This window comes from Taudactylus pleione, unplaced genomic scaffold, assembly GCF_031769625.1.
Source record: "Taudactylus pleione unplaced genomic scaffold, aTauple2 ptg000093l, whole genome shotgun sequence".
Lineage (NCBI taxonomy): Eukaryota > Metazoa > Chordata > Amphibia > Anura > Myobatrachidae > Taudactylus > Taudactylus pleione.
Window position 1 is genome coordinate 11449731 of NW_028284495.1, and position 25233 is coordinate 11474963.

Sequence of the window (25233 nt, forward strand, 5' to 3'; positions counted from 1 at the left end):
ATGTGGTATTCCCGGTAGAAACATGACACAGTAGACTGAGGAATGTTGAATGTCTGCACAACTTTGGAAATGTAATGTCCCATCCATCGGGCACCCACTATCATGCCCCATTCTAACTCCTATAATTCATATCGCCTTACCATGAGCAGCCTAGCCGGTGTTCAAACTGGCTCATGAGATGTGAGGTTACTACTGATGCAGGTCTGGGCATTCCCAAGATGAAAAAAGTACAGTGACGCCCGCCTACCTTTACATACTGCTACCCCAGGCTATTAGCTCATACAAACATATCACATGTAAAGGACTAGGGAGAGGGATGAAGCAGAGTTGAACGTACACCTGTTTGTGAAGCGTATCTTTGTGTGTGTATATATGCACTGCACATACCCCAGAAAATATCAAAATGAGACTCACCCTGTCCTAAGCGCTGGTCGCTATTCAGTCAGGATGTGTTGTTGTAGACACAAGTACCTATGTTGATCAGGTCAGTGAATAATTAATGAGTAAACAGCAGAGTATATTTTAAAGTATTCTAGAGGAGGCCTCTTAAACTGTGCGAGGGAGCAAGTTCCATAGAGTTGGGGATGCAAAGCTAAAATGTGAGGGAATTAAGTGCTTGATTCTGGCTATGTTCCTCAGATGAAAGAATGAGGGGTTGATCGTAGCTGGTTCCTGACTATACGTGTCAAACGGAATCACAGGGTCATATTGACAAATATTTATGTATATTAGTTGTAATTCAGCTACTGCTTAATCTACAGCTACGTAAAGGCATGACAATCAATTTGGTAGGAGCAGTCACTGAGATCAGATGCCATACAGAATAGCTCCAGTCATTCAGGTGTCTGGACAATAGTGTTCATTCTAGCAACCTGCATCAGTCACAATCCGTGCAGTTTCTCTTTCCTGCCTGGGGTGTCGCTCTCTGCTCTGGTGCTTCTAGCACACTCTGGTCTGTATCTCAGCAGTCTGTGGCATTAGTGGAGTGTGCTAGAAGCACCAGAGCAGAGAGCGACACCCTGGGCAGGAAAGAGGAACTGCACCCTGTTGTGACAGGTGCCGGGTGCTAGAATGAACACTATGGCTGAAATATGCAGAATGATCACAGGTCATCAGTAGGATCCCAGATTTGTGGTGATGTCTATTTCTGTTCAGTCTAAACCATCCATGTCAAACTAACGTCCACCCTGGGGCCACATTAGTGAACAAGAAACGTTTAGGGGGCTGGAGTCTCAGACAGGAAGTGTGCTCAGAAGGCGTGGCCAAACCGTAATAGGGTTACAGCCATTTAGTTTGTCAGATTTCAAGTCATTTTCTTATAAATAGCCACGTCTTGCCCACATATGCCAGCCCAGAGCCCCATTTGTGTGTGCCCGCTGTATGGGGACAGAATTAATCAAGCTCCGAAAATACAATATTTTTGGAGCTTGAGTGCGGGAGCATTCCCCATCTTCAGATGGCGACTGCTCCTGCCCAGCACTCACAACCTGCTCCTCTCCTATGGGATGAAATCCGGGGTTGCAAAGAGGGATCCTTTCGGATAACTTCGCCTATGTCCGGCTCCTTCCGCAGGACATCAGGGCTCTTGTGTGCATGTGTGACCTGAAGGTCACACATGTGCACTTGTCTCACTGCTCCGAAAGGAGCAAGGAAATACTGTGGAGAGACATATGATTTTCAGATCAGCTGTCACCGCGCCAGAGTAATGATTAATTGCTCTGGCGCTCGCATAGAGTTAGAATGTTAATTATCAGGGTCTCCGATAATTAACATCATGAATAGACCCCATAGTGAGCAATGTCAGGATAACGGAAGCATATGTCATATGGGCGTGTCACATGCACCTGGCAGAAGCATATATCATTGGCAGAAGTATATATCACATGGAAGTGTCACATGCACCTGGCAGAAGCATATATCATTGGCAGAAGTATATATATCACATGGGAGTGTCACATGCACCTGGCAGAAGCATATATCATTGGCAGAAGTATATATCACATGGGAGTGTCACATGCACCTGGCAGAAACATATATCATTGGCAGAAGTATATATCACATGGGAGTGTCACATGCACCTGGTAGAAGCATACATCATTGGCAGAAGTATATATCATATGGGAGTGTCACATGCACCTGGCAGAAGCATACATCATTGGCAGAAGCATACATCATATGGGTGTGTCACATGCACCTGGCAGAAGCATATATATTTGGCAGAAGCATACATCATATGGGCGTGTCACATGCACCTGGCAGAAGTATACATCATTGGCAGAAGCATATATCATATGGGAGTGTCACATGCACCTGGCAGAAGCATACATCATTGGCAGAAGCATATATCATATGGGCGTGTCACATGCACCTGGCAGAAGCATATATCATATGGGCATGTCACATGCACCTCAAGATGGCCTCTAGCACTTTAAGACTTCCCAGGTCTCAGCTGCCCTGCTGAACAACTGCAATGTCCAAACGCCCTTAGCTGATGCCAGCAGGTATGAAAGTCCCAGTGCAGACTGTAAAAGAGAAAGGGCCACCAACTAAAAATGTAAGTTATTTTATATAAAAAAAAATTAGATACCTACAGTCAGGTGCATAAATATTGGGTCATTGACAGAATTTTCATATTTTGGCCTCTATTCACCACCACAATGGCTTTGAAATTAAACAAACAAGATGTGCTTTAACTGCAGACTTTCAGATTTCATTTGAGGGTAATTACATACAAATCAGCTGAACGGTGTAGGAATTACAATGGTTTCTATATGTGCCTCCCACTTTTTAAGGGGCCAAAAGTAATGGGACTATCAACTCAAAAGCTATTTCATGGACTGGTGTGGGCTATTCCCTCGTTATTTCATTATCAATTAAGCAGGTAAAAGGTCTGGAGTTGATTCTAGGTGTGACATTTGCATTTGGAATCAGTTGCTGTCGACTCTCAATATGAGATCCAAAGAGCTGTCACTATCGGTGAAGCAAGCCATCATAGGCTGAAAAATCAAAACAAAGCCATCAGAGAGATAGCAAAAACATTAGGTGTGGCCAAATCAACTGTTTGGAACATTCCTAAAAAGAAAGAACACACCGGAGAGCACAGCAACACCAAAAGACCCAGAAGACCACGGAAAACAACTGTGGTGGATGACAGAAGAATTATTTCCCTGGTGAAGAAAAATCCCTTCACAACAGTTGGCCAAATCAAGAACACTCTCCAGGAGGTAGGTGTATATGTGTCAAAGTCAACAATCAAGAGAAGACTTCACAAGACTGAATATAGAGGGTTCACCACAAGATGTAAACCATTGGTGAGCCTCAAAAACAGGAAGACCAGATTAGAGTTTGCCAAACAACATCTAAAAAAGCCATTCAAGTTCTGGAACAACATCCTATGGACAGATGAGACAAAGATCAACTTGTACCAGAGTGATGGGAAGAGAAGAGTATGGAGAAGGAAAGGAACTGCTCATGATCCAAAACATACCACCTCATCAGTGAAGCATGGTGGTGGTAGTGTCATGGCGTGGGCATGTATGGCTGCCAATGGAACTGGTTCCCTTGTATTTATTGTTGATGTGACTGCTGACAAAAGCAGCAGAATGAATTCTGAAGTGTTTCGGGCAATATTATATGCTCATATTCAGTCAAATGCTTCAGAACTCATTGGGCGGAGCTTCACAGTGCAGATGGACAATGACCCGAAGCATAGTGCAAAAGCAACCAAAGAGTTTTTTAAGGCTAAAAAGTGGAATGCTATGCAATGGCCAAGTCAATCCCCTGACCTGAATCCGATTGAGCATGCATTTCACTTGATGAAGACAAAACTGAAGGGAAAATGCCCCAAGAACAAGCAGGAACTGAAGACATTTGCAGTACAGGCCTGGCAGAGCATCACCATGGATGAAACCCAGCGTCTGGTGATGTCTATGCGTTCCAGACTTCAGGCTGTAATTGCCTGCAAAGGATTTGCAACAAAGTATTAAAAAGTGAAAGTTAGATTTAGGATTGTTTAGTTTGTCCCATTACTTTTGGCCCCTTAAAAAGTGGGATTTACCCTCAAATTAGATCTGAAAGTCTGCAGTTAAAGCACGTCTTGTTTGTTTCATTTCAAACCCATTGTGGTGGTGGCTAGAGGCCAAAATATGAAAATTCTGTCAATGTCACAATATTTATGCACCTGACTGTATATATGTTTTAGGAGTATATCAACTGCAGCTGCGGAGACTGGACAGATCACCACGAGAGGACAGGAGGACCATTCAGTTTAGTGGAGTGGGGCAGTACGGGGAGGGTTAAAGTGACCCAGATTATTCTGAGTCTATATTATTAGTACAAACAAAATTTGGCCAGCTAAATCTGCATAGATTGAAATAGATTGTATGATCTCAAGGGACAGTGGCGAGGTGTCTCACATGGTTCTCGTCCATGAAGTTAGAACCAGTTTGTGCCTGTCAAACAAACGAAGAGGAGATGAGGGTGGTTCTCAGGGGTTCTTCCCTTTGACAGGAATTCCTATATCATTTATCACATAAAGACTTATATCCATGATACATGCATTTAATTAAGTAGTTACTTCCAAACTGTATTGAAGCAAAGGTTAACATGGCATTGTAATTGTGTGCCTAGAGCAATGTACACTATCCCCTGGGGGGATCATGGGTGGTGTCATGGCATCATCAGAACCAAAAAATGCTGTATTAAATAAATATAGATTCTGAATTAACTGAAAATAAGCTTCTAAATATAAGTCTTCCTGGATCTCCATTTCAGTCACTAAATAATTGATAACTGACCGAAAGTAGATCCACAAGCCAGGTATAATTTACAGTGCATCTACGCACATATTAAAGCATCTTAAATGGAAAACCAAGAACACATCTTTAACACAATCCCATAATTAAACTCTGTTCATCTATGGTCCTAAATAAAATAATAACACACTGTTTACTTATGAACAATGAGCTCAGCTTGGAAATCCAGCTTCACAATAATTTTCAAGGAATCAGTATGATTTAAAGGCAGATAGATGTTGAAGATCCCAACAGGGGCCGGTAAGTAGGCTAACCCTTTCCCTCTCCCCTCCCCCGGTGGTGCCTAACCCTAACCTCCCCCCAGTGGTGCCTAAACCTAATCCCCCCTTCCCGCACCCTAAACCTAACCCTTCCCGGCTGGTGCCTAACCCTAACCCCCCACCCCCTCTCCGCAGCCTAAACGTCCCTGGTCGGTGCCTAACCCTAACCATTCCTCGGCCTAACCTGCACACTGACCTTTCGGATGCCAGCGGTTAGGATGCAGACGTCGGTATCACTAACCTTCAGGATGCCAGCGTCAACGGGCGGTAGAATTCTGCGGTTGTGCCTAACCCAAACCTTCCCCCGGTGGTGCCTAACCATAACCCCCCCCTCTCCTTAGCCTAACCCTCCCCAGTCGGTGCCTAACTCTAACCCATCCACCCACCCAGGTCCCTTAACCTAACCCCCCCCATTCCTGGCCTAAAGGTGCGTACACACTAGACGATAGAGGAACGACTGTACATTTACGACATTGTAATCGTACAATCGTTCATCTTCCTGTGTAGTGGGATAATGTGCCTACACAGAACGATATGTCGTTCAGTGCAGGCACCCTCATTCATGCCCGAACATCTGACATTATTGGCAGGTTGGCCTGCATGTTCAGGCGTTGATTGTTGTCGGAAACGACCAGCAGGAGCGCGCATCGCTGGTCGTTTTCGACATTATACTGCACGATTACTGAACGATTAATGAGCGATTGAACAATTATGATGTCGTAATCATTTAATCTAATCGCCTGGTGTGTATGCACCTTAACCCTAACCTGCATACTTACCTTTGGGATTGCCGGTGGTTGGGATGCCAACGTCGGTATCTTGGTCCCTTCAGGATTACAGCGTCAGCATTATGACGGGCGACAGGATTTGGCTCCAGCTACTACACAGATTTTAAATAAAAATGATGCTTCATCCATGAGTATGGGTCCTGGCTTAAAGAGACGCGACCACACCCAGGCATATCAGCTAATGAGCACCTGGGCATAAACTGACAAAGTTTGACTAGTTTGAAAGTGTGACCACAAAAAAAAAAATATATATATAAATAACAGACTTAATCCACAGTACTCATACCAAGGGCACACCAGATGGTTGTGACCACACCATTTACATAAAACAATCATACAAACTCGGCACTCACCTACATTTCAAACTGTAATTCCTTTAAATACAGATTTTTTATGTAAATGGTGTGGTCACATACCAAGGGTACCCCAGATGGTTGAGTGCCGTGGATTAAGCCTGTTATTTCTATAAATTTTTGTGGTCACCCTGCTTTTCAAATGTAAGACAAGCTGTCAGTTTATTCCCAGGTGCTCATTAACTGATATGCCTGGGTGTGTTTCTGTCTCTTTAAACCAGGACCCATACTCATGGATGAAGCATCATTTGTATTTAAAATCTGTGAACTAGCTAGAGCCAAATGAGGTAGAGCAATGAGGGCACCCCAGATGGTTGAGTGCCGTGGATTAAGCCTATATATATATATATATATATATATATATATATATATATATATAATACATTCACACACAAACATATAGACCCTCCATCCCGCTCCCATAGTTAGAATTTACTATCAACGGCCGGTCTTCCTCTTCTAAAGCTATCCCATCTCCCTCACAGTGGGAGCCATTGGGGCGTGCGTCCAGTCTTCCACTGCGCACGCACTGAGCAGCTGGGAAAGATTCTATAATTATTATATAGACTAGTATAATGGGTTTAGGTTACCTCAGTCTCCGCCCCTGCTCAGCCAGGCACCCTCTCGTTATAACCTAGAGGTGGATTATTCTATTTAATGTGATCTGCAATGTTTTCAGTATGAGAATGCATTAACTGATGTCAGATGGGCACTTTGCATCTGGACAAGTTCCAGTTCACATGACTGCATGCTTTTTATACTGAAAGCAGGATTGCCTCACACACTAAGGTATGTGTAACTGTATATGCTTTCCCACATCTCCAAAGTCCCCACCAATTCTCCCCTACTACAATATACATTCCATATGGTAACATAATGAGCTATCAGCTCACACTAAACAGAGCATTACCAGTAACTCGTTACTATATTTATGGCATTATGTCTGGATATAAACGTTCTGTACTGTCAATTAGCAAGTAGCCTTTCAATCCTGTGCAGGATTTCTGATAATCCAGTGTTACCCTTATGATATGTTCATACTGGTAATAATAATCTATGTGTATTCCTTCTCCTGAACTCCTGGTAAATGATGTTGGGCTCATTAGATGTAACTCTGGCAGTTCATAGTCAGGCAATATCAATCAATGTCTCTACTAACAACGTAGCATAAATATACTGGAGCTTGTTTTCTTCTGCTGATTTTCTATCATTTTTTTAAAACAACTTTAGCAGCAGCTTAAATGGTTTCCACCATCTATGTTTTGACATTTGATAATTGTAATGACAAATAAGTTTTTGATGTTGAAATTACACACATATATATACATTTGCAGGTGTTTAATGTAAATATTCCCATGACCACTGCATTATACAGGCTCTTTTCCTGTGACCACTATACTCTGCAGACACTATTCCTATGACCACTATATTATGTATCCTCTACACCTGTGACCACTGTACTCTGCAGACACTATTCCTGTGTCCATTATATTATGTATCCTCTACACATGTGACCACTGTACTCTGCAGACACTATTCCTGTGTCCACTATATTATGTATCCTCTACACCTGTGACCACTGTACTCTGCAGACACTTTTCCTGTGTCCACTATACTCTGCAGACACTATTCCTATGACCACTATATTATGTATCCTCTACATCTGTGACCACTGTACTCTGCAGACACTATTCCTGTGTCCACTATATTATGTATCCTCTACACCTGTGACCACTATACTCTACAGTCACTATTCCTCTGACCACTATATTATGTATCCTCTACACCTGTGACCACTGTACTCTGCAGACACTATTCATGTGACCACTATATTATGTATCCTCTACACCTGTGACCACTGTACTCTGCAGACACTACTCCTCTGACCATTATATTATGTATCCTCTAGACCTGTGACCACTATATTATGTATCCTCTACACCTGTGACCACTATATTATGTATCCTCTACACCTGCGACCACTATATTATGTATCCTCTACACCTGCCACCACTATAGTCTGCAGACACTATTCCTCTGACCACTATATTATGTATCCTCTAGATCTGTGACCACTGTACTCTGCAGAAACTATTCCTGTGTCCACTATATTATGAATCCTCTACACCTGTGACCACTGTACTCTGCAGACACTATTCCTCTGATCACTATATTATGTATCCTCTACACCTGCCACCACTATAGTCTGCAGACACTATTCCTATGACCACTATATTATGTATCCTCTAGACCTGTGAACACTGTACTCTGCAGACACTATTCCTGTGACCACTATATTATGTATCCTCTACACCAGTGACCACTGTACTCTGCAGACACTATTCATGTGACCACTATATTATGTATCCTCTACACCTGTGACCACTGTACTCTGCAAACTTTCTACCTGCGACCACTATTATCTGCAGACATTATTCCTGTGACCACAATACTCTGCAGACACTATTCCTGGGACCACTGTACTCTACAGACACTATTGTCTATTCCTGTGACCACTATACTCTGCAAACACTATTCCTGGGACCACTACACTCTGCAGTCACTATTCCTGGGATCACTGTACTCTGCAGACACTATTCCTGTTACCACTATACTCTGCAGACATTATTCCTGGGACCACTATACTCTGCAGACACTATTCCTGGGATCACTGTACTCTGCAGACACTATTCCTGTGACCACTATACTCTGCAGACATTATTCCTGTGACCACTATACTCTGCAGACACTATTCCTGGGACCACTATACTCTGCAGACACTATTCCTGTTACCACTATACTCTGCAGACACTATTCCTGTGACTATACTCTGTAGACACTATTCCTGTGACCACTGTACTCTGTAGACACTATTCCTGTTACCACTATACTCTGTAGACACTATTCCTGTGACCACTATACTCTGTAGACACTATTCCTGTGACTAGTATACTCTGTAGACACTATTCCTGTGACCACTGTACTCTGTAGACACTATTCCTGTGACCACTATACTCTGCAGACACTATTCCTGTGACTAGTATACTCTGCAGACATTATTGCAATGAAAACTCAGTTAGGTATAATGGCGCCTACACGCACAGTGATGTGCTCGCGATCCGACATTGTGCACGATTTCCCTTGAACTCTCCTCGGCAGCTCTTCACACGTTTTGGTGTTTGCAGTGTCCAATCTTCAAACGATCTATAGTGCAGCCAGACACTTCTCCAGTGCATTGGGTCAAAGATTGGCAGACCTGCCCTACAGTACGGTAGATCTGACGATGCGATGTACGACCAGCGGGGACGCGCATCGCATCGTGAGTGGGGACTCAATATTTGGGCATATTTTACACGATCTGTCGTTCCGAATTGGCCTGATCGTGTAAAATATCAGTGTGTGTGTAGGCACCTTAAGTCTTTGTATCATAAAATGTGTAATTGTATACTGACACTCCCACTGAAGAAGTTCTGATGTGATACCTATAACACAATATATTCCATTACTAATATGAATTGATTTTTTTTATGATGCTAGATGACATGACATAAAAAGAACTGAAGCAGCAGAATATTAACATTGATTTGTAGTCTTTCCATTATGTGTGGTTTGTATAAAGGTCACATGTAAAGCAGTGCAGAATTATTCATTTCCCCTTATTCATAACAGGAATTACATATCGCATCCACTTTAGTTTGTAGGAGCTATTATGTAACATTTAGAGCCCATTGATTTTGATCAGTAATGCTAGGCATACATTATATAGATATAGGTGGATCAGCCAGATACAGTACAGTACGTCCGCGACCAAACACAAATGATCGGTCTTTCGGACACGCCAAATTGTCCAGCATGTCAATCCAATCCGATCATTTGTGAGCTACAAGTTGGCCCATCGGGCAGTATAAGTGGTCCCTGGCTGATCGCACAACATTTCCCTTGTTCCTTCACAGGGGAGGAACGTGGAAATGCCTCCTCCCCAGGCGGAAGAAGCAGGTATCGTGACCATACACTGGGACATATCTCGCAGCGTATGGCCATAATAGCTGCAGGGTGTCAGGCTGTCCAATAAAATGTCTGTCGGTCTAACAAACATTTTAAGTGACAGTGTATGCCCAGCATTAATCTTGCTGATATTTGGAACGATAACGTTATCATTCACACTATCGGCCAGTGTGTATGCGAAACTGTATGTGCAGCCCAATTTGGGGTTATCGTGAGTGATTCCATGCTTCTGAATGCTTGGCCCTGTTCCCCCTCCCCCGTTGTCAGTCGCTGGTCGGCATCGGCAAGTGTGTATACACTTGCCGATGCCAACACCCCGCCGGGCCCACCGAGTACGATATCGCCGCATACACACATTGTGTAGTGTGTATGTGGCATTACAGTAGGAATATTTTCAATAATGTCTTCTGTTTATTATACAGCATGAAGGAGTTCACTTTAAAAAATATTTCCTTCTAAACAAACTATATTTAAACATTCTATATCTAAACTTTGTAAATTTCTTTACAAAGAATTTTTGGCAGCTGGGCTGTATATGAACCTTACAATATATGAATGTGTTAGTGTTATATACTAAACAAATAAAATTATGGTCACAAACCAGACCTAAAGATTGGTCAGACAGTACAGCCTTATCATGATCCCCATTGGGTACTGGATAACAAACCATCATGAGCTATGTGGGTTAGGTTTTATGTTTAATAAAACAAAAATGGACATGTTATGATGTACTGATATGTCCAAAAAGTCAGAGAAATAAGGAAGAACTCTGATTCCAATTCTTCAGTCTAAAGAGGGGTCATACGAGGTTACTCGGACCCTAAGGAACTGCATGTTACATGTGCAGTGACATGACCATGCACCATGGGGCTGCTGAAACTCAATGCCATGAATTTCTGGGAGGAATGATGCTTACAGCAACACACATTCCTCAGACATTACCGCTCACAGGCAAACCGAACGTACTCAGGACAGGAAAAATCCCTGCTAAAATATGTGTTCTGCAAATAACTCTGTACCACCAAGTGCCCACGTACTGATTGGTAAAACAAAACATAATAAAATATGATTCTGTGTAAAACTCTCTATATGAAAACATTCTAAGACCATCTCTTTTTATCATGACATGAACATTACCTTGTAAAGATAATAGCTGGAGAATTAAAGACGTTAGGCACTTTGATCTGGGCTTTACCTGCTGTGGGAGAGTTGGCATGATGAGACTTTTTTGGCAAGTTGAAAATTTGTTCGCCAGGGTCTGGCGGTGGCAAGGCGTCTTGTCCTTGTCGGGCTTCCATAGGATCATACTCTTTGCCATCATAGTTTGCATCAAAGAATTTCTTGAACCACTGAATAAAATCCAGGTTGTCTTGGAATCGTCCTTTTACCAGTTTTTCCACTGGTATGACCTAGGCAGAAACCCGTAATGAGTTACTAAAATCTAACATCGAAAACATAATCCATATAATGACACATATGTATGAGTTTATATGTGTAATGTGCTTCTGTCATATCAATCTTCATGTCTAAAGTATAATAAATGACATTTAATAACTATTCCTACCTATATACACATTTCATTATGTCAACAGTCATAACAGAATTCATAAATACACATGTCACACATTAAGATATTGAATGGAACACCCCAAGGCTGAGATTTCCATCAGTTGAGGGAGCACATTCCTCTACATCTGAATCACAATTGGTTAAAGCCACATCACAATGTGAATCACAAATGGTTAAAGCCACACAAACAATGGGAAAGGGCAAAAAGCTTTAATGGAAAAGCATAGAAATAAGTTGAGATATTTAACTGGCACATAAGGGACCTGTGTGTGTCAATCTTCTTAAGCATCAGTGTTACATTGTTCTGTGACCCCAATGGGGCCGTTTGAATTCAGTGGGATGTGCCGCTGGACATCATCGGGGCGCAAGGATAAAGCAGCTATGTTGCTGCCAACAAAATGCCATTCTGAAAACTATTTGCCCCACACGTGTCTGTATACCACTATTCTGGTACTCCAAAAGAGAGGTTGGGTATGATATGTTGAGGCTCATCATGTCAACATGGTCATCATGAAGACAGACATGAAATGTCAACATATGGTCTCTGGTTCCCCCGACGACTGCAGCGGCCACCGGAGGTCATGTGACTGACTTCTGGGTCAGACCCAGTGGCGGTATAACCCGGTGCGGGGAGGGACCCTGCACGGGCGGCAGAGCTGCAAGCCGCCAAAAAGGGGGCATGGTCACGTGGGAAGGGTGTGACCACGGGGACCGAACCCCTGTGACTATTACTTGGGGAGGAATGGGGGTGCAGGAGGTCCCTGTGTGGTGCCGGCCAGCTCCCTCAGTGACAGGAGCCGAGTGCTGCACTTACTGCTACAGTGCAGCACCCGGCTCCTGTCAGTGAGGGGGAGTTCGCACCTTGGTGTCACCCCTCGGAGGGTGACACCTGGGAGTGGACCGCACCCCCCTTGTCACGCCACTGGTCAGACCTACGAACATCCGGTGTTCAGGTGAGTATTTCTCCCTAACCTTCATCTTGTGTATATTAGTGTGCGTGTGTATGAGAAACTGGATAAAAATAGTATTTTAGTGTGTGTATGAAAAATTGGATAAAAATAGTATATTAGTGTATGTGTGAGAGAGAAACTGGGTAAAAATAGTATATTAGTGTATGTGTGAGAGAGAAACTGGGTAAAAATAGTATATTAGTGTGTGTGTGTGATACTGGATATAAATAGTATATTAGTGTGTGTGTGTGTGATACTGGATATAAATAGTATATTAGTGTGTGTGTGTGTGATACTGGATATAAATAGTATATTAGTGTGTGTGTGTGATACTGGATATAAATAGTATATTAGTGTGTGTGTGTGATACTGGATATAAATAGTATATTAGTGTGTGTGTGTGATACTGGATATAAATAGTATATTAGTGTGTGTGTGTGTGATACTGGATATAAATAGTATATTAGTGTGTGTGTGTGATACTGGATATAAATAGTATATTAGTGTGTGTGTGAAACTGGATATAAATAGTATATTAGTGTGTGTGTGTGATACTGGATATAAATAGTATATTAGTGTGTGTGTGTGTGATACTGGATATAAATAGTATATTAGTGTGTGTGTGTGTGATACTGGATATAAATAGTATATTAGTGTGTGTGTGTGTGATACTGGATATAAATAGTATATTAGTGTGTGTGTGAAACTGGATAAATATAGCATATGTGTGTGTGTGTGTGTGTGTGTGTGTGAGAGAAACTGGGTAAAAATAGTGTGTGTGTGTGAGAGAGAGAGACTGTGTAAAAAAGTATATATTAGTGTGTGTGTGGGAGAAACTGTGTAAAAATAGTGTGTGAGAGAGAGAGAGACTGTGTAAAAATAGTATATTAGTGTGTGTGTGAGGGAGAAACTGTAAAAATAGCATGTATGTGTGTGTGTGTAACTGGGTAAAAATAGCATGTATGTGTGTGTGTGTTACTGGGTAAAAATAGCATGTATGTGTGTGTGTGTTACTGGGTAAAAATAGCATGTATGTGTGTGTGTGTTACTGGGTAAAAATAGCATGTATGTGTGTGTGTGTTACTGGGTAAAAATAGTATGTGTGTACAAACAAGTTATATTTTGACTTGCGGTTCCAGTTCACCAAACACTTTAAAAACCACAAAGCTAGGAGCACCAATAGTCAAAACACTGCTGCTTATCTTCTGAGAGTTGGATAATCAGAAAGCTGTGTTAACAAGCGATTAGATATTTACAGTTATTAACAGCCAGTATATTTGTGAATTGCTAGTTGAGGAGCACTGAGCCTGTCTAATACATTACGTCACCCAGCACATTCATTTAATGCCATGCATACAGATACGTGGCTTATAAACATGCAGTCCTGAAATAATCCTTATTGATGAGTGCTATTATCTAGCATTGCATGCAAATCCAGCTTCCCTTTAATCATTTAACCACAGCCATCGTTTTAAAATGGAACTGATTCTCCTGTTATGTATTGATTGTATTTTTTAACTAAGACTGTGTGGTCAGAATACATAATATATATACAAGAGTTAGACTTCTATCAAGGTCAGAAAGCTTCAAAGTAGGCCGTCTCGAAAAGATATTGGGATAAGCCATGCACCTCTCTCATAAAAGAATGTGATAGAAGACATCCAAAATTACTCACAACTTTATAAATAATGACTACATTATTACTAAGTATTATTATGCTACACAATTGTAAAATTATTGATACAATTATTCATGTGTATTATTCTACAGTCTGATTTTTACTGACTATTAGAACACATACCAATTTAACTTTTACTGACAGATTATACAATTTGTCATCAGAGCTGCAGACATTGGGGTATATTTACTAAGGTGCCGGGTTTTAGAAGTGGTTTTGTTGCCCATAGCAACCAATCAGATTCTACTTAACATTTATCTAGCACCTTCTAGAAGGTAATAGCTAGAATCTGATTGGTTGCTATGGGCAACAAAACCACTTCTAAAAACCCGCACCTTAGTAAATATACCCCATTGCATCAAATCCTTATTCTGGGATTTAATAATTGGTCTTTGACTCTACGAAAGTAAATAATATAGTGCCAATGGGTTTCTGAGGACAACGTGATGCAACCAGGATGTTAGTGGAATAACATTTCATGTTTAACAATTGAGCTTCAAAAGATAACTGAAAGCCCACTTATTTTTCCAAAGCATTGATTTGTGCAGCTTCTCCCACAGTATGACATAACCGCCTCCATATATTACAGTCGTTTGGTTTCAGTATTTTGTTTGTGGAAGAAAGCAGGATGTATGTTACAAAGGAAACTTGCTTTACCCCTGCTTGGTATTTCTGTTAAAGTGGTTTTAAAAGGGATAGGGCTGACGTTACAGATAATAAGGTTACCAGTGCATCAGGCAGAGGAGAAGAATGTTATAGTGTGTGGCATTGTGGGAGTATGGCATTGTGACATCACAGTGCAGTGTGATGTCATTGTGCATTGTGACATCACAGTGCCCTGTCACAGTCATAGCCTATCACCAACACTGATGAGGATTTAATGCCATTCTTCCCAATTGTTGGCCAATAGACAAGTGGTTGATCATAATTTATGTCTCTCTGGTGGCCAGTGCTTAGTCCAGGGGTGAGGGGGTACCGCAGGGAAAAATACATAATAAATACAGGAAATAATGGTAATCATATCATTCAGTGTTTTAGGCCCCGCATCGCCTAATTGTAGTGCCGATCCTGAGTGTAATCCTATATTTTGGAGATGCTTTTTTTTAAAAGCTATTTTGTGGTAAAAAGAAATATTGTACTACTGTAATAATTTGGCCACTGAATGGTGCTGTTCTATAGTCATCTATGGGTGATACCAATAAATAATTGCCTCACACAGAGAAACGTGCAGAGCAACAAAGTTACCTTGTGCATAGTACCATATGTCTGGATAATTCCAGTACATTTATAGGAAATAAAAGCGGATTTATGATCTTTTTACTGCAGCATTTAATCTGAACATACATAATTTGAGCTAAATCTAGCACAGAGTTAGACAATATATGGGTCTCCATGGCTGTCTGGCGTTTAGTTCCACAGCCATTGCAGAGACTTAGAATAACCTATTTAATGTATGAAGCCTGGTCCTGGGTAGACTCAGCTGCGGTGCGATTTTCCCAGGAGAAGCTGATGTGATACAGATCATGCTCTGGCATTTAGCCCTCTACTATTTTAGTCACTGCCGCATGGTCAGACAGCAATTTCCCCAAAACCTTCAGTAGACAGAAACAGAAAAACAATGAACAGTTCATTTTGGCAATATCCTACCTTATCGACATTCATTCTTTTAAATGAAGCTTGTAGCAGTTTAAAATTGTGAATGTACTCGTGCTCCAGCTTGGCTTGAAATTTGACCTTCTTTAGACTTATGCACGCTGGGAAGAGCATGTCCATAAACTGGCAGTATGCAGCACCTGGGGAGAGAAGCCAGGAGAGTTATACACGGTGTAAGAACAGGCTGGAACAGTAGTGGTGCTGTCATCACAAAGTCATCAAGCGTTTTATCCAACTCTTTATGTAGGAGAGCAGCTAATGTGCTCTAAAAAACAAAGATGGTTTTTGCCAACAGCTCTGAAACCTTTCCCGGGAAGCCATCTATTGCCGGCCTTTGCTGTGAATTGCCTGCGTCTGGCTCATGGGAACATGCAGACCTCGAATATAAGTTATATGAAGTATATTCCCCATATCATTAGAACTGGCAGCCTATAGAAGAAAGCTCTATATGTAGCTACAAAGAACTTTTGAAAGTCGTCATGTGAGCCAAAGCAGGCGTGACCAAGTCCTCACTGATGGTGCCCAGACTTTTGCACATTGCACATGACATTTCTATTGACTTGTTAAACTCTGCAAATAAATAGAAATATGTATAAAATGTGCAGGCGCATTCATACTTAAGTTTGTGCTAAACTCGTATCACTTAATGATCCAGTGTAACAGGAGATATGACCACTCTATTTGCATACAACATACTGTATATGACAAAGCCAGTGTAGCGAAACGCCGCGTCGGTTAGCGGCGCGTGTGACCTGACCTCATGTCTCATTATATTTAGTACTGTTGTGTTGTTTGTGTTTGTCCCAACTCGGAGGAATATCTGATATTGCCAGTGCAAACTCATGTCTGTTATGCAACGATCAGCATAGAACACCTGGTCACATGGTGAAAGCATTACAAATGCATATTTCCCAGATATACTTGCTATAATAAACGCAAATTGCTATAAACGCTATAAAATTTAATATATGATCCTATTACTGGGAAACTTGTACATAAGACACATTCTTGATGTCCTAAAGAACAATAGGGGCTGCTGGGACTGTTAATTTATAGGTACAATTATATTTGCCATAACTATCTGAGCACATTTTGAGAGTTACTCCCTGAGATTGTACCATGATATGCTGTTACAAAAACAGATTTAAATCCGATACATCAGAGAAGGATTTTTTCTAGTGATCACTACTCCAACGTGATCCTTAATCCTCTTGATCAATTAATTTTCTATGAAGATACAAGTATATAATAAATAGACTTTGTGTCTGTTGATTTGTTATTCAGAAATGGCAAACACAAACACACTTTTTGTTGGCTGTAGCTCAAATATCAGTGATATAAACTACATATTTATGTAGTATCCTATATTTCATCTATATCTATATGCTATCACGATAACATAGGGAAAGGTGTATCCCAAATATATTAAAGAATAAATATAGATATCCTACGTATTACCAGCCAAATTATATTATGACATAATGGAGGCAGGTACATGCGCTGCCATTTATTTTTAATCACTTTTTCTGTCTTTATTACACTACTTTATATTTTACCAAATTTTGCTGTTGTCTTTTCTATATAATGGGTATTAATTATCACTTATTAAAAGTTATGTTTTAATCAATAGTGCACCACTCATGACAGTTCATTTTCTTTCTCTTTTTGTGCTTATAAACATACTGTATATAGATACACAGTGGCAAATGCAGGATTTCTAGAGGGGGGTTTCCAAATGCCTGATTTTAGAGTGAGTGTGGCCAGTCCATGAAGAGGACATAATTAGCACTTAACCAGCTTTAGTATGAGTCATACAAAGTATATTGTATGTCATAATTCCAGCATATACAGGACCAGCAATCACAGTATGCCATTAAATGCGGCAGTAGGGCCATCCTGCCTGAGCTGAATGTTTGTATGTTAGATGTGGGCACCATTCCAGAGCATTAGAGTAAGTCCGGGACTCTGTGGGAGCAGCAGAATAACCTAGCACTACCCTGGACATATATGTACATATTGGGCTCTATAGCAGCAAATCCCTAACAGTGCATGTTTTCCAGATCTCCTAGTTGGTGCACAGGTTATTTATTAATAGCTGATACATGTGAAAAGATCCACAGGTGGTACTAATTATTTAATTTGTGATACTGAGAATAACATGCAGCACTTGTAAAATTCTATTATATTACTATTTCTATTGTGGTCATGGTGTGGGCTGGGGAGGGGGGTTTCCAGGCAGACGAACCCCCCCTGCGTTTGCCTATGAAACACATACTATAACGTGAATGAAAGTGTGCAGCTATATTATAGAGGAAGGCAACCTGCGGTACGCCAGTTACAATATGTATTTATTGAATCTGAAGCAAAGCAGAATAAAACATACAAGAAAAAAACATTACCAAGTGATTGAAGATACCACATAAGCAGTTATAGACATGACCCAGAGGCATATATAACAGTATCCATAACATTCAAGTTGGCATATTCACTGCACAAACTGAAGGCAGCTAAAGATAGTTCAAAGGTTAAACCAAGGCATATCAATATGATATACCTACGGGTATATAGTAACCCAACTCTGACTATGGTATAAGAATAAAGTTATACAAAAAGTGTCAAGGTAATATAAAATGGAAGCTGTACAGGGTAGAACCCTCTATCAAAGATGAAAAGAGGTGCCCTCCTACTATAACATTTATAGTTAATATAAATACAGGTTGAGTCTCCCATATCCAAAATGCTTGGGACCAGGGGTATTTTGGATATCGGAATATTCCGTATTTTGGAATATTTGCATACCATAATGAAATATCTTGGGAATGGGACCCAAATCTAAACACAGAATGCATTTATGTATTATATACACCTTATGCACACAGTCTGCAGGTAATTGTATACTATATTTTTTATAATTTTGTGCATCAAAAAAAGTTTGTGTACATACATGAAATTCACCTTATACACACAGCCTAAAGGTAATGTTATATTATATTTGTAATAATTTGTGCTTTAACAAAGTTTGTGTACATTGAACCATCAGAAAGCAAAGGTTTCACTAGCTCATTCATGCTAAAAATATTCCGTATTTTGGAATATTTGGATACGGGAGACTCAACCTGTAGTATATATTTTGTCTAGTTATATTAATTTACTATGTTTTAATAAGGTAATTAAGAGTTTTTTGAACTTGGAGTATTTTTCCCTGGGTATGCCAGTTGTCTCTCTCATACATGGCAGCTCCTGTCCCAATTAAATATCCTAAAAAGAGAATAGGCGGTTTGATCTGAGTAAGTATGGGAACTTTATGAATTAGATTTTCCTTCCCTTCCAGTTGGAAATTCATAAGTGGCTGAGATCCAGAAGGGAGTACAATCCTCAAGTGTGCTACTACCAGAGTCAGGCTCCTTTCATTCATACACAGCATACACTGCCTGAGATGAGATGTGCCATCTGTCCCTTCATTCTGGATCAAACAAACCACCCGCCACACTGTCAGGGACTACAGCCAATAAGTACAATATACTGGCTGAGTGACTACAAGTGGGGGAAGTGAGCAAAACGCATGATCGCTACATTTTGACACTCCAAATATCATAAAAACTTCTTTAGTATGCTCATCCCGTGTCCACATATAAAGGGAGACCAATGCATTTCATGGTAGGCATAGAGTTACAGGCCTCCCACGTTGAGCAGAGTACAATTCTAATATACCCAAGAGGAGAAAGAAGACTCTTTTCTGTGTGTCAATCAGTATTAATAAATGATGGAGATAATAGTATTTAACTGAATTTCTGTTAGTATCACTGCATGGTACTTACTATGTTCCAGATAAACCACTTATTTAAGGATCCACATAAAATAAACCACAACGTATAGTCACAGAATTGCATATGGCTATAAAGGGCTACTTTTTATTTTCTATAAAACACCAGGGAAACCACAATAGTAATACATTGGGTGCTATTTTAAACACACAACGTTAAAGGACACTGGGGCTGATACAGAGATGTACACTATTGGACGATTATCGGTTGACCAAGCATGTGTCACAGTCGCACTGCACATGTGCCAAGGTACCTTTGCGATGCCGCTCTCAGTGAGGATTCATTTGAAAAGTGGTTGACAGTAGGGAGCGTTTGGGGGAGGTAATGGGGATTGGAGGCATTAAATGCAGGTGTGTCCTGGCTGTTTTCCGGGGCGTGTTGTAACCTGCATCTACGATCCAGTACGCAGATAAAGTGGTTCCGGCGGCCATTCTGCGTGACCATAGGGCTACTCACATGGCCGATTATCGAATGTTCTGCGATGGGACAGCTGCTTAGTTGTACGTACGTATTTCTGCACAGCAGCAGATCACAGTTGTCAGTGCATTAGCGTCCACATCTGCATCAGGTCCACAGTACATAATATCTAGTAACATGTAACGAATTGTATCATATATGCAGTGTAGCATACATTTATTGCATATGGTACATCATTTGGGTTCAATCCCAATTGTAAAGCACAAAGGAATATGCTAGCGCTTTATAAGTCATGTCAATAAATAATACAGGTATAGGTGCACACCACATGTCTAACAATATGCTCCAGCAACTGCCATAGGCCAGGGACCCATTACATTTCCTATGTACAAGGCCTGGAAAAGAGAACATATCATCATGCATTACTGCATGCTATCACATCAGGCCTTACCTCATTAGTCCTTGCTCATAGTTATCCTAGTTACTTTATTTCATATGGCAAATATACAGATGTGTCCTCATACATCTAGCCTCAATACGCTACGCTACATGCCTGTTGCATGTGTGAGCCGCCAGGGTCCCGCCCTACTCTGCTAGTGCCGGGTGTATTTTTTGTATCTTTACTTGCTGAAAATGCTCCTAAGTCGCAATGTGATTCGATTAGGACCCACCAGCAGGCTGTGCTGATTAATTTGATATGTGACACCTCTATATCTGTATATACCTATGAACCACAATAGAAGTTGGAATGAAAAAAGCTGCGGCCGCTGGATTGTAGCACTTCGTAAACAGATTCAGAGACCCAATTGCACACAGATATACAGTCAGGTGCATAAATATTGGGACATTGACAGAATTTTCATATTTTGGCCTCTATTCACCACCACAATGGATTTGAAATGAAACAAACAAGATGTGCTTTAACTGCAGACTTTCAGATTTCATTTGAGGGTAATTACATCCAACTCAGGTGAACGGTGTAGGAATTACAACGGTTTCTATATGTGCCTCCCACTTCTTAAGGGGCCAAAAGTAATGGGACTATCAACTCAAAAGCTATTTCATGGACAGGTGTGGGCTATTCCCTCGATATTTCATTAGCAATTATGCAGGTAAAAGGTCTGGAGTTGATTCTAGGTGTGACATTTGCATTTGGAATCAGTTGCTGTAGACTCTCAATATGAGATCCAAAGAGCTGTCACTATCAGTGAAGCAAGCCATCATTAGGCTGAAAAATCAAAACAAACCCATCAGAGAGATAGCAAAAACATTAGGTGTGGCCAAATCAACTGTTTGGAACATTCTTAAAAAGAAAGAACGCATCGGAGAGCTCAGCAACACCAAAAGACCCAGAAGACCACGGAAAACAACTGTGGTGGATGACAGAAGAATTATTTCCCTGGTGAAGAAAAACCCCTTCACAACAGTTGGCCAAATCAAGAACACTCTCCAGGAGGTAGGTGTATATGTGTCAAAGTCAACAATCAAGAGAAGACTTCACAAGAGTGAATATAGAGGGTTCACCACAAGATGTAAACCATTGGTGAGCCTCAAAAACAGGAAGACCAGATTAGAGTTTGCTAAACAACATCTAAAAAAGCCATTACAGTTCTGGAACAACATCCCATGGACAGATGAGACAAAGATCAACTTGTACCAGAGTGATGGGAAGAGAAGAGTATGGAGAAGGAAAGGAACTGCTCATGATCCAAAACATACCACCTCATCAGTGAAGCATGGTGGTGGTAGTGTCATGGCGTGGGCATGTATGGCTGCCAATGTGTGACTGCTGACAAAAGCAGCAGAATTAATTCTGAAGTGTTTTTCGGGCAATATTATATACTCATATTCAGTCAAATGCTTCAGAACTCATTGGACGGCACTTCACAGTGCAGATGGACAATGACCCGAAGCATACTGCAAAAGCAACCAAAGACTTGTTATGAGTGGAATGTTATGCAATGGCCAAGTCAATCCCCTGACCTGAATCTGATTGAGCATGCATTTCACTTGATGAGGACAAAACTGAAGGGAAAATGCCCCAAGAACAAGCAGGAACTGAAGACATTTGCAGTAGAGGCCTGGCAGATCATCACCAGGGATGAAACCCAGCGTCTGGTGATGTCTATGCGTTCCAGACTTCAGGCTGTAATTGCCTGCAAAGGATTTGCAACAAAGTATTAAAAAGTGAAAGTTAGATTTACTATTGTTTAGTTTGTCCCATTACTTTTGGCCCCTTAAAAAGTGGGAGGCACATATAGAAACCGTTGTAATTCCTACACCGTTCACCTGATTTGGATGTAATTAAACTCAAATTAAATCTGAAAGTCTGCAGTTAAGGCACATCTTGTTTGTTTCATTTCAAAGTCATTGTGGTGGTGAATAGAGGCAAAAATATGAAAATTCTGTCAATGTCCCAATATTTATGCACCTGACTGTATGTGTCGCATATCAAATTAATCGGCACACCCTGCTGGTGCATTGTAATCGCACCAGGACGTATTTTCAGCAAAAACTAGCAGAGTCTCGCGGTACCTGGCGCCAAGAGGGGCTTTTTGGCGAAACTGCAGCAACAATGTATTAGGACACATCTATATGTACTGCCTGTTTTTTACCTGTGCTTTGATGTGTATGTGGATTTACATAACAATTATGGTGGCAGATATTACAGGACTATTTGCAACATCCCGTAGTCAGTCAGATCTTCAAATCTAAGAAATATTCACCTCTATTACCGCATTTATATATCTTGTTTCATAAGTCAAAAGTCTCATTTTTATGACTCACCCATATTTTAAGGTCCATCTTGCACCAAGTCCAAACTAGTAAGGACGGCTTCAATAAAGACCCTAAAAAGGAGTTTGCTGATATACTGTAGTATAATACACATGATCAAAAATAGGGACAGATTGGAAGACAAGAGGGACAGCTGCAGCCTATCCGCCAGAGGGTGAGTTGGAAGGTTTGCACCAATAACATTTAACCAGTGTAAATATTCCACATTATGTGCCATAACCGCAATGCTTATTTTAGCTTTAAATCTGAACACAGCTATTTATTGTGCAATATTTATTTTGTCCTTCCATTTGCTTTGGCAATGTTCTGTGCGACTGACTTTTCTAATCATGTGAGAGTGAAAGTAATACAATGGCAGCTGAGAAATTTACAAAACCATCTATCTCAGGACACATAGTACAAGGAGAAAGGAAATAAATAATCACAAATGTTTGTCTGCGTGCCAACTTGCAAAACACAACATTCAGCATCTGGGAGAACATTTACCATGCAACGTACTGATTACAGAATAAACACTGATCGCTGGTGACTGGCTTTGTATATATTTTGAACGCTTAGAATGCAGAATATTTGGGTACGTGTAAGGGACCAGAGTGTCTAAAAGGCAAATTGTAATGGCCAGATGACTGGGTCAGAGCATTTGTGAAACAGCAAGCCTTACGGGGTGCTCAAGGTCAGCTGTGGCGAGTACCTACCAACAGTTGTTCGTGGAGGGAAAAACCATGGACCATTTACAGGATGATAAACCACAAACATTGACAGGGTGTTGAACAGCCTGATGCATACGAACCAAGAGAAGAGCTAGCGGTAAATGTAAGTCTGCGAACTGCAGGCATCCGCGAGTTCCGTCCAAGGCTGCCCGATGTTTTAAAGTAGCAATCATTTAAAAGGCACAATCAACCTGGTTTTGCATTTTAATGACTGCTACTTAAAAACCTAGAGCAGTCTTGCATGGAACTCGCCGATGCCTGCAGTCTGGTGCAGAGAGGAAGGAGCATGCACATACTGAATTTATCCATATATGACATATTGTTTTCTTTACTCTGAACAGATGTTTTCTGGCTGCATATTATTTTAGGCTGGCAGATCTCTGTATTCTAGTATACTCACCATCATGCATACTAAAAAGTCAGGTTTATAATACCCCTTTTACACCAACCGAATAACCCGGGTGTTGCCGGGTCGATCCTCAGTGTGAACAGCTCTCAAAAAAATAACCCAGGACAATTTACCCGGCAATCCTACTGGGATTGAGAGCAGGGTTAAAAACGGGTTGGTCCCGGGTCATGCGGCAGTGTAATTTGACCTGGCTAGCTCAGAAAGATGCTGATTGGAGGTACTGGGGCACTGGCAGATGATGAGAGACAGCACATGCAGCCATCGCTTGCCTGCCTAACCTCCTGCACCACAGCAGCCTGACCAGCAGCCACAAAAGCAGGCAGACACACAGCCTGCCACAGCCAGAGCTGCAGCCTGCACCACAGCCTGACCAGCAGCCATAAACTCAGGCTGATACACAGTCCAGCCTGAGGAAATCAGGAATACACACGTGCTCCATCTGCCATCATTGCTGCAATGCTGTAAGCAGTCCCCACCCCTCTCTTTTGTTGCCTTTTGTGACATCCTCTTTGTCAGCCCTTAAAAAAGTCAATTTTTAATGACATCTATAGGGAAAAGCAAGGATTACCTGGGCTAGGTGTAAACGGTGCAAACCCGGGAATAACCTGGGACGAGTTGCAGTGTAAACAGGGTCTGAAGCAGAGTTCGACCCAGGATTGACCAGTGTTCAAATTCCCGGGTCGGACCCGGGATTTTGGTGTAAAAGGGGTATTATGCCCCTTTCACATCTCCAAAATAACCCGGGTTATTGCCGTGTTGAGACGGCTCAACCCGGGTCGAGGTGCAGTCTAAAAGCACCACTCAGGGAAAAGTGCTGATTGGCTGCTTTTTGTATGCCTTGATGATATCAGCAGCCAGTGAGCTCTCAGATTTTCAGCACCTGCGCAGATATTGTCGACGAATAATATCCCTATCAGCCAAATACTGTGACATCCTCCTCCTCCTACAATAGTTGTACAGTGTAGTACAGAATGTGAGAAGTTGAAATAACTTCTCACTGGCTGAAT

At 41.3% G+C, this 25233-nt stretch overlaps 1 protein-coding gene across 3 annotated transcripts in view; it reads right to left on the reverse strand.

The window, feature by feature from the left end:
• Positions 1 to 25233, reverse strand: part of MAPRE2 (microtubule associated protein RP/EB family member 2) — a 254743-nt gene that overhangs the window by 17609 nt on the left and 211901 nt on the right. For all 3 annotated transcript variants that reach the window (XM_088469555.1, XM_088469554.1, XM_088469553.1), the window contains 2 exons: positions 16065 to 16210; positions 11416 to 11629 (listed from right to left, as the gene is read on the reverse strand). In XM_088469555.1, the coding sequence (XP_088325681.1) occupies positions 11416 to 11629; positions 16065 to 16210 (360 nt within the window). The remainder of the gene's footprint in view (positions 1 to 11415; positions 11630 to 16064; positions 16211 to 25233) is intronic.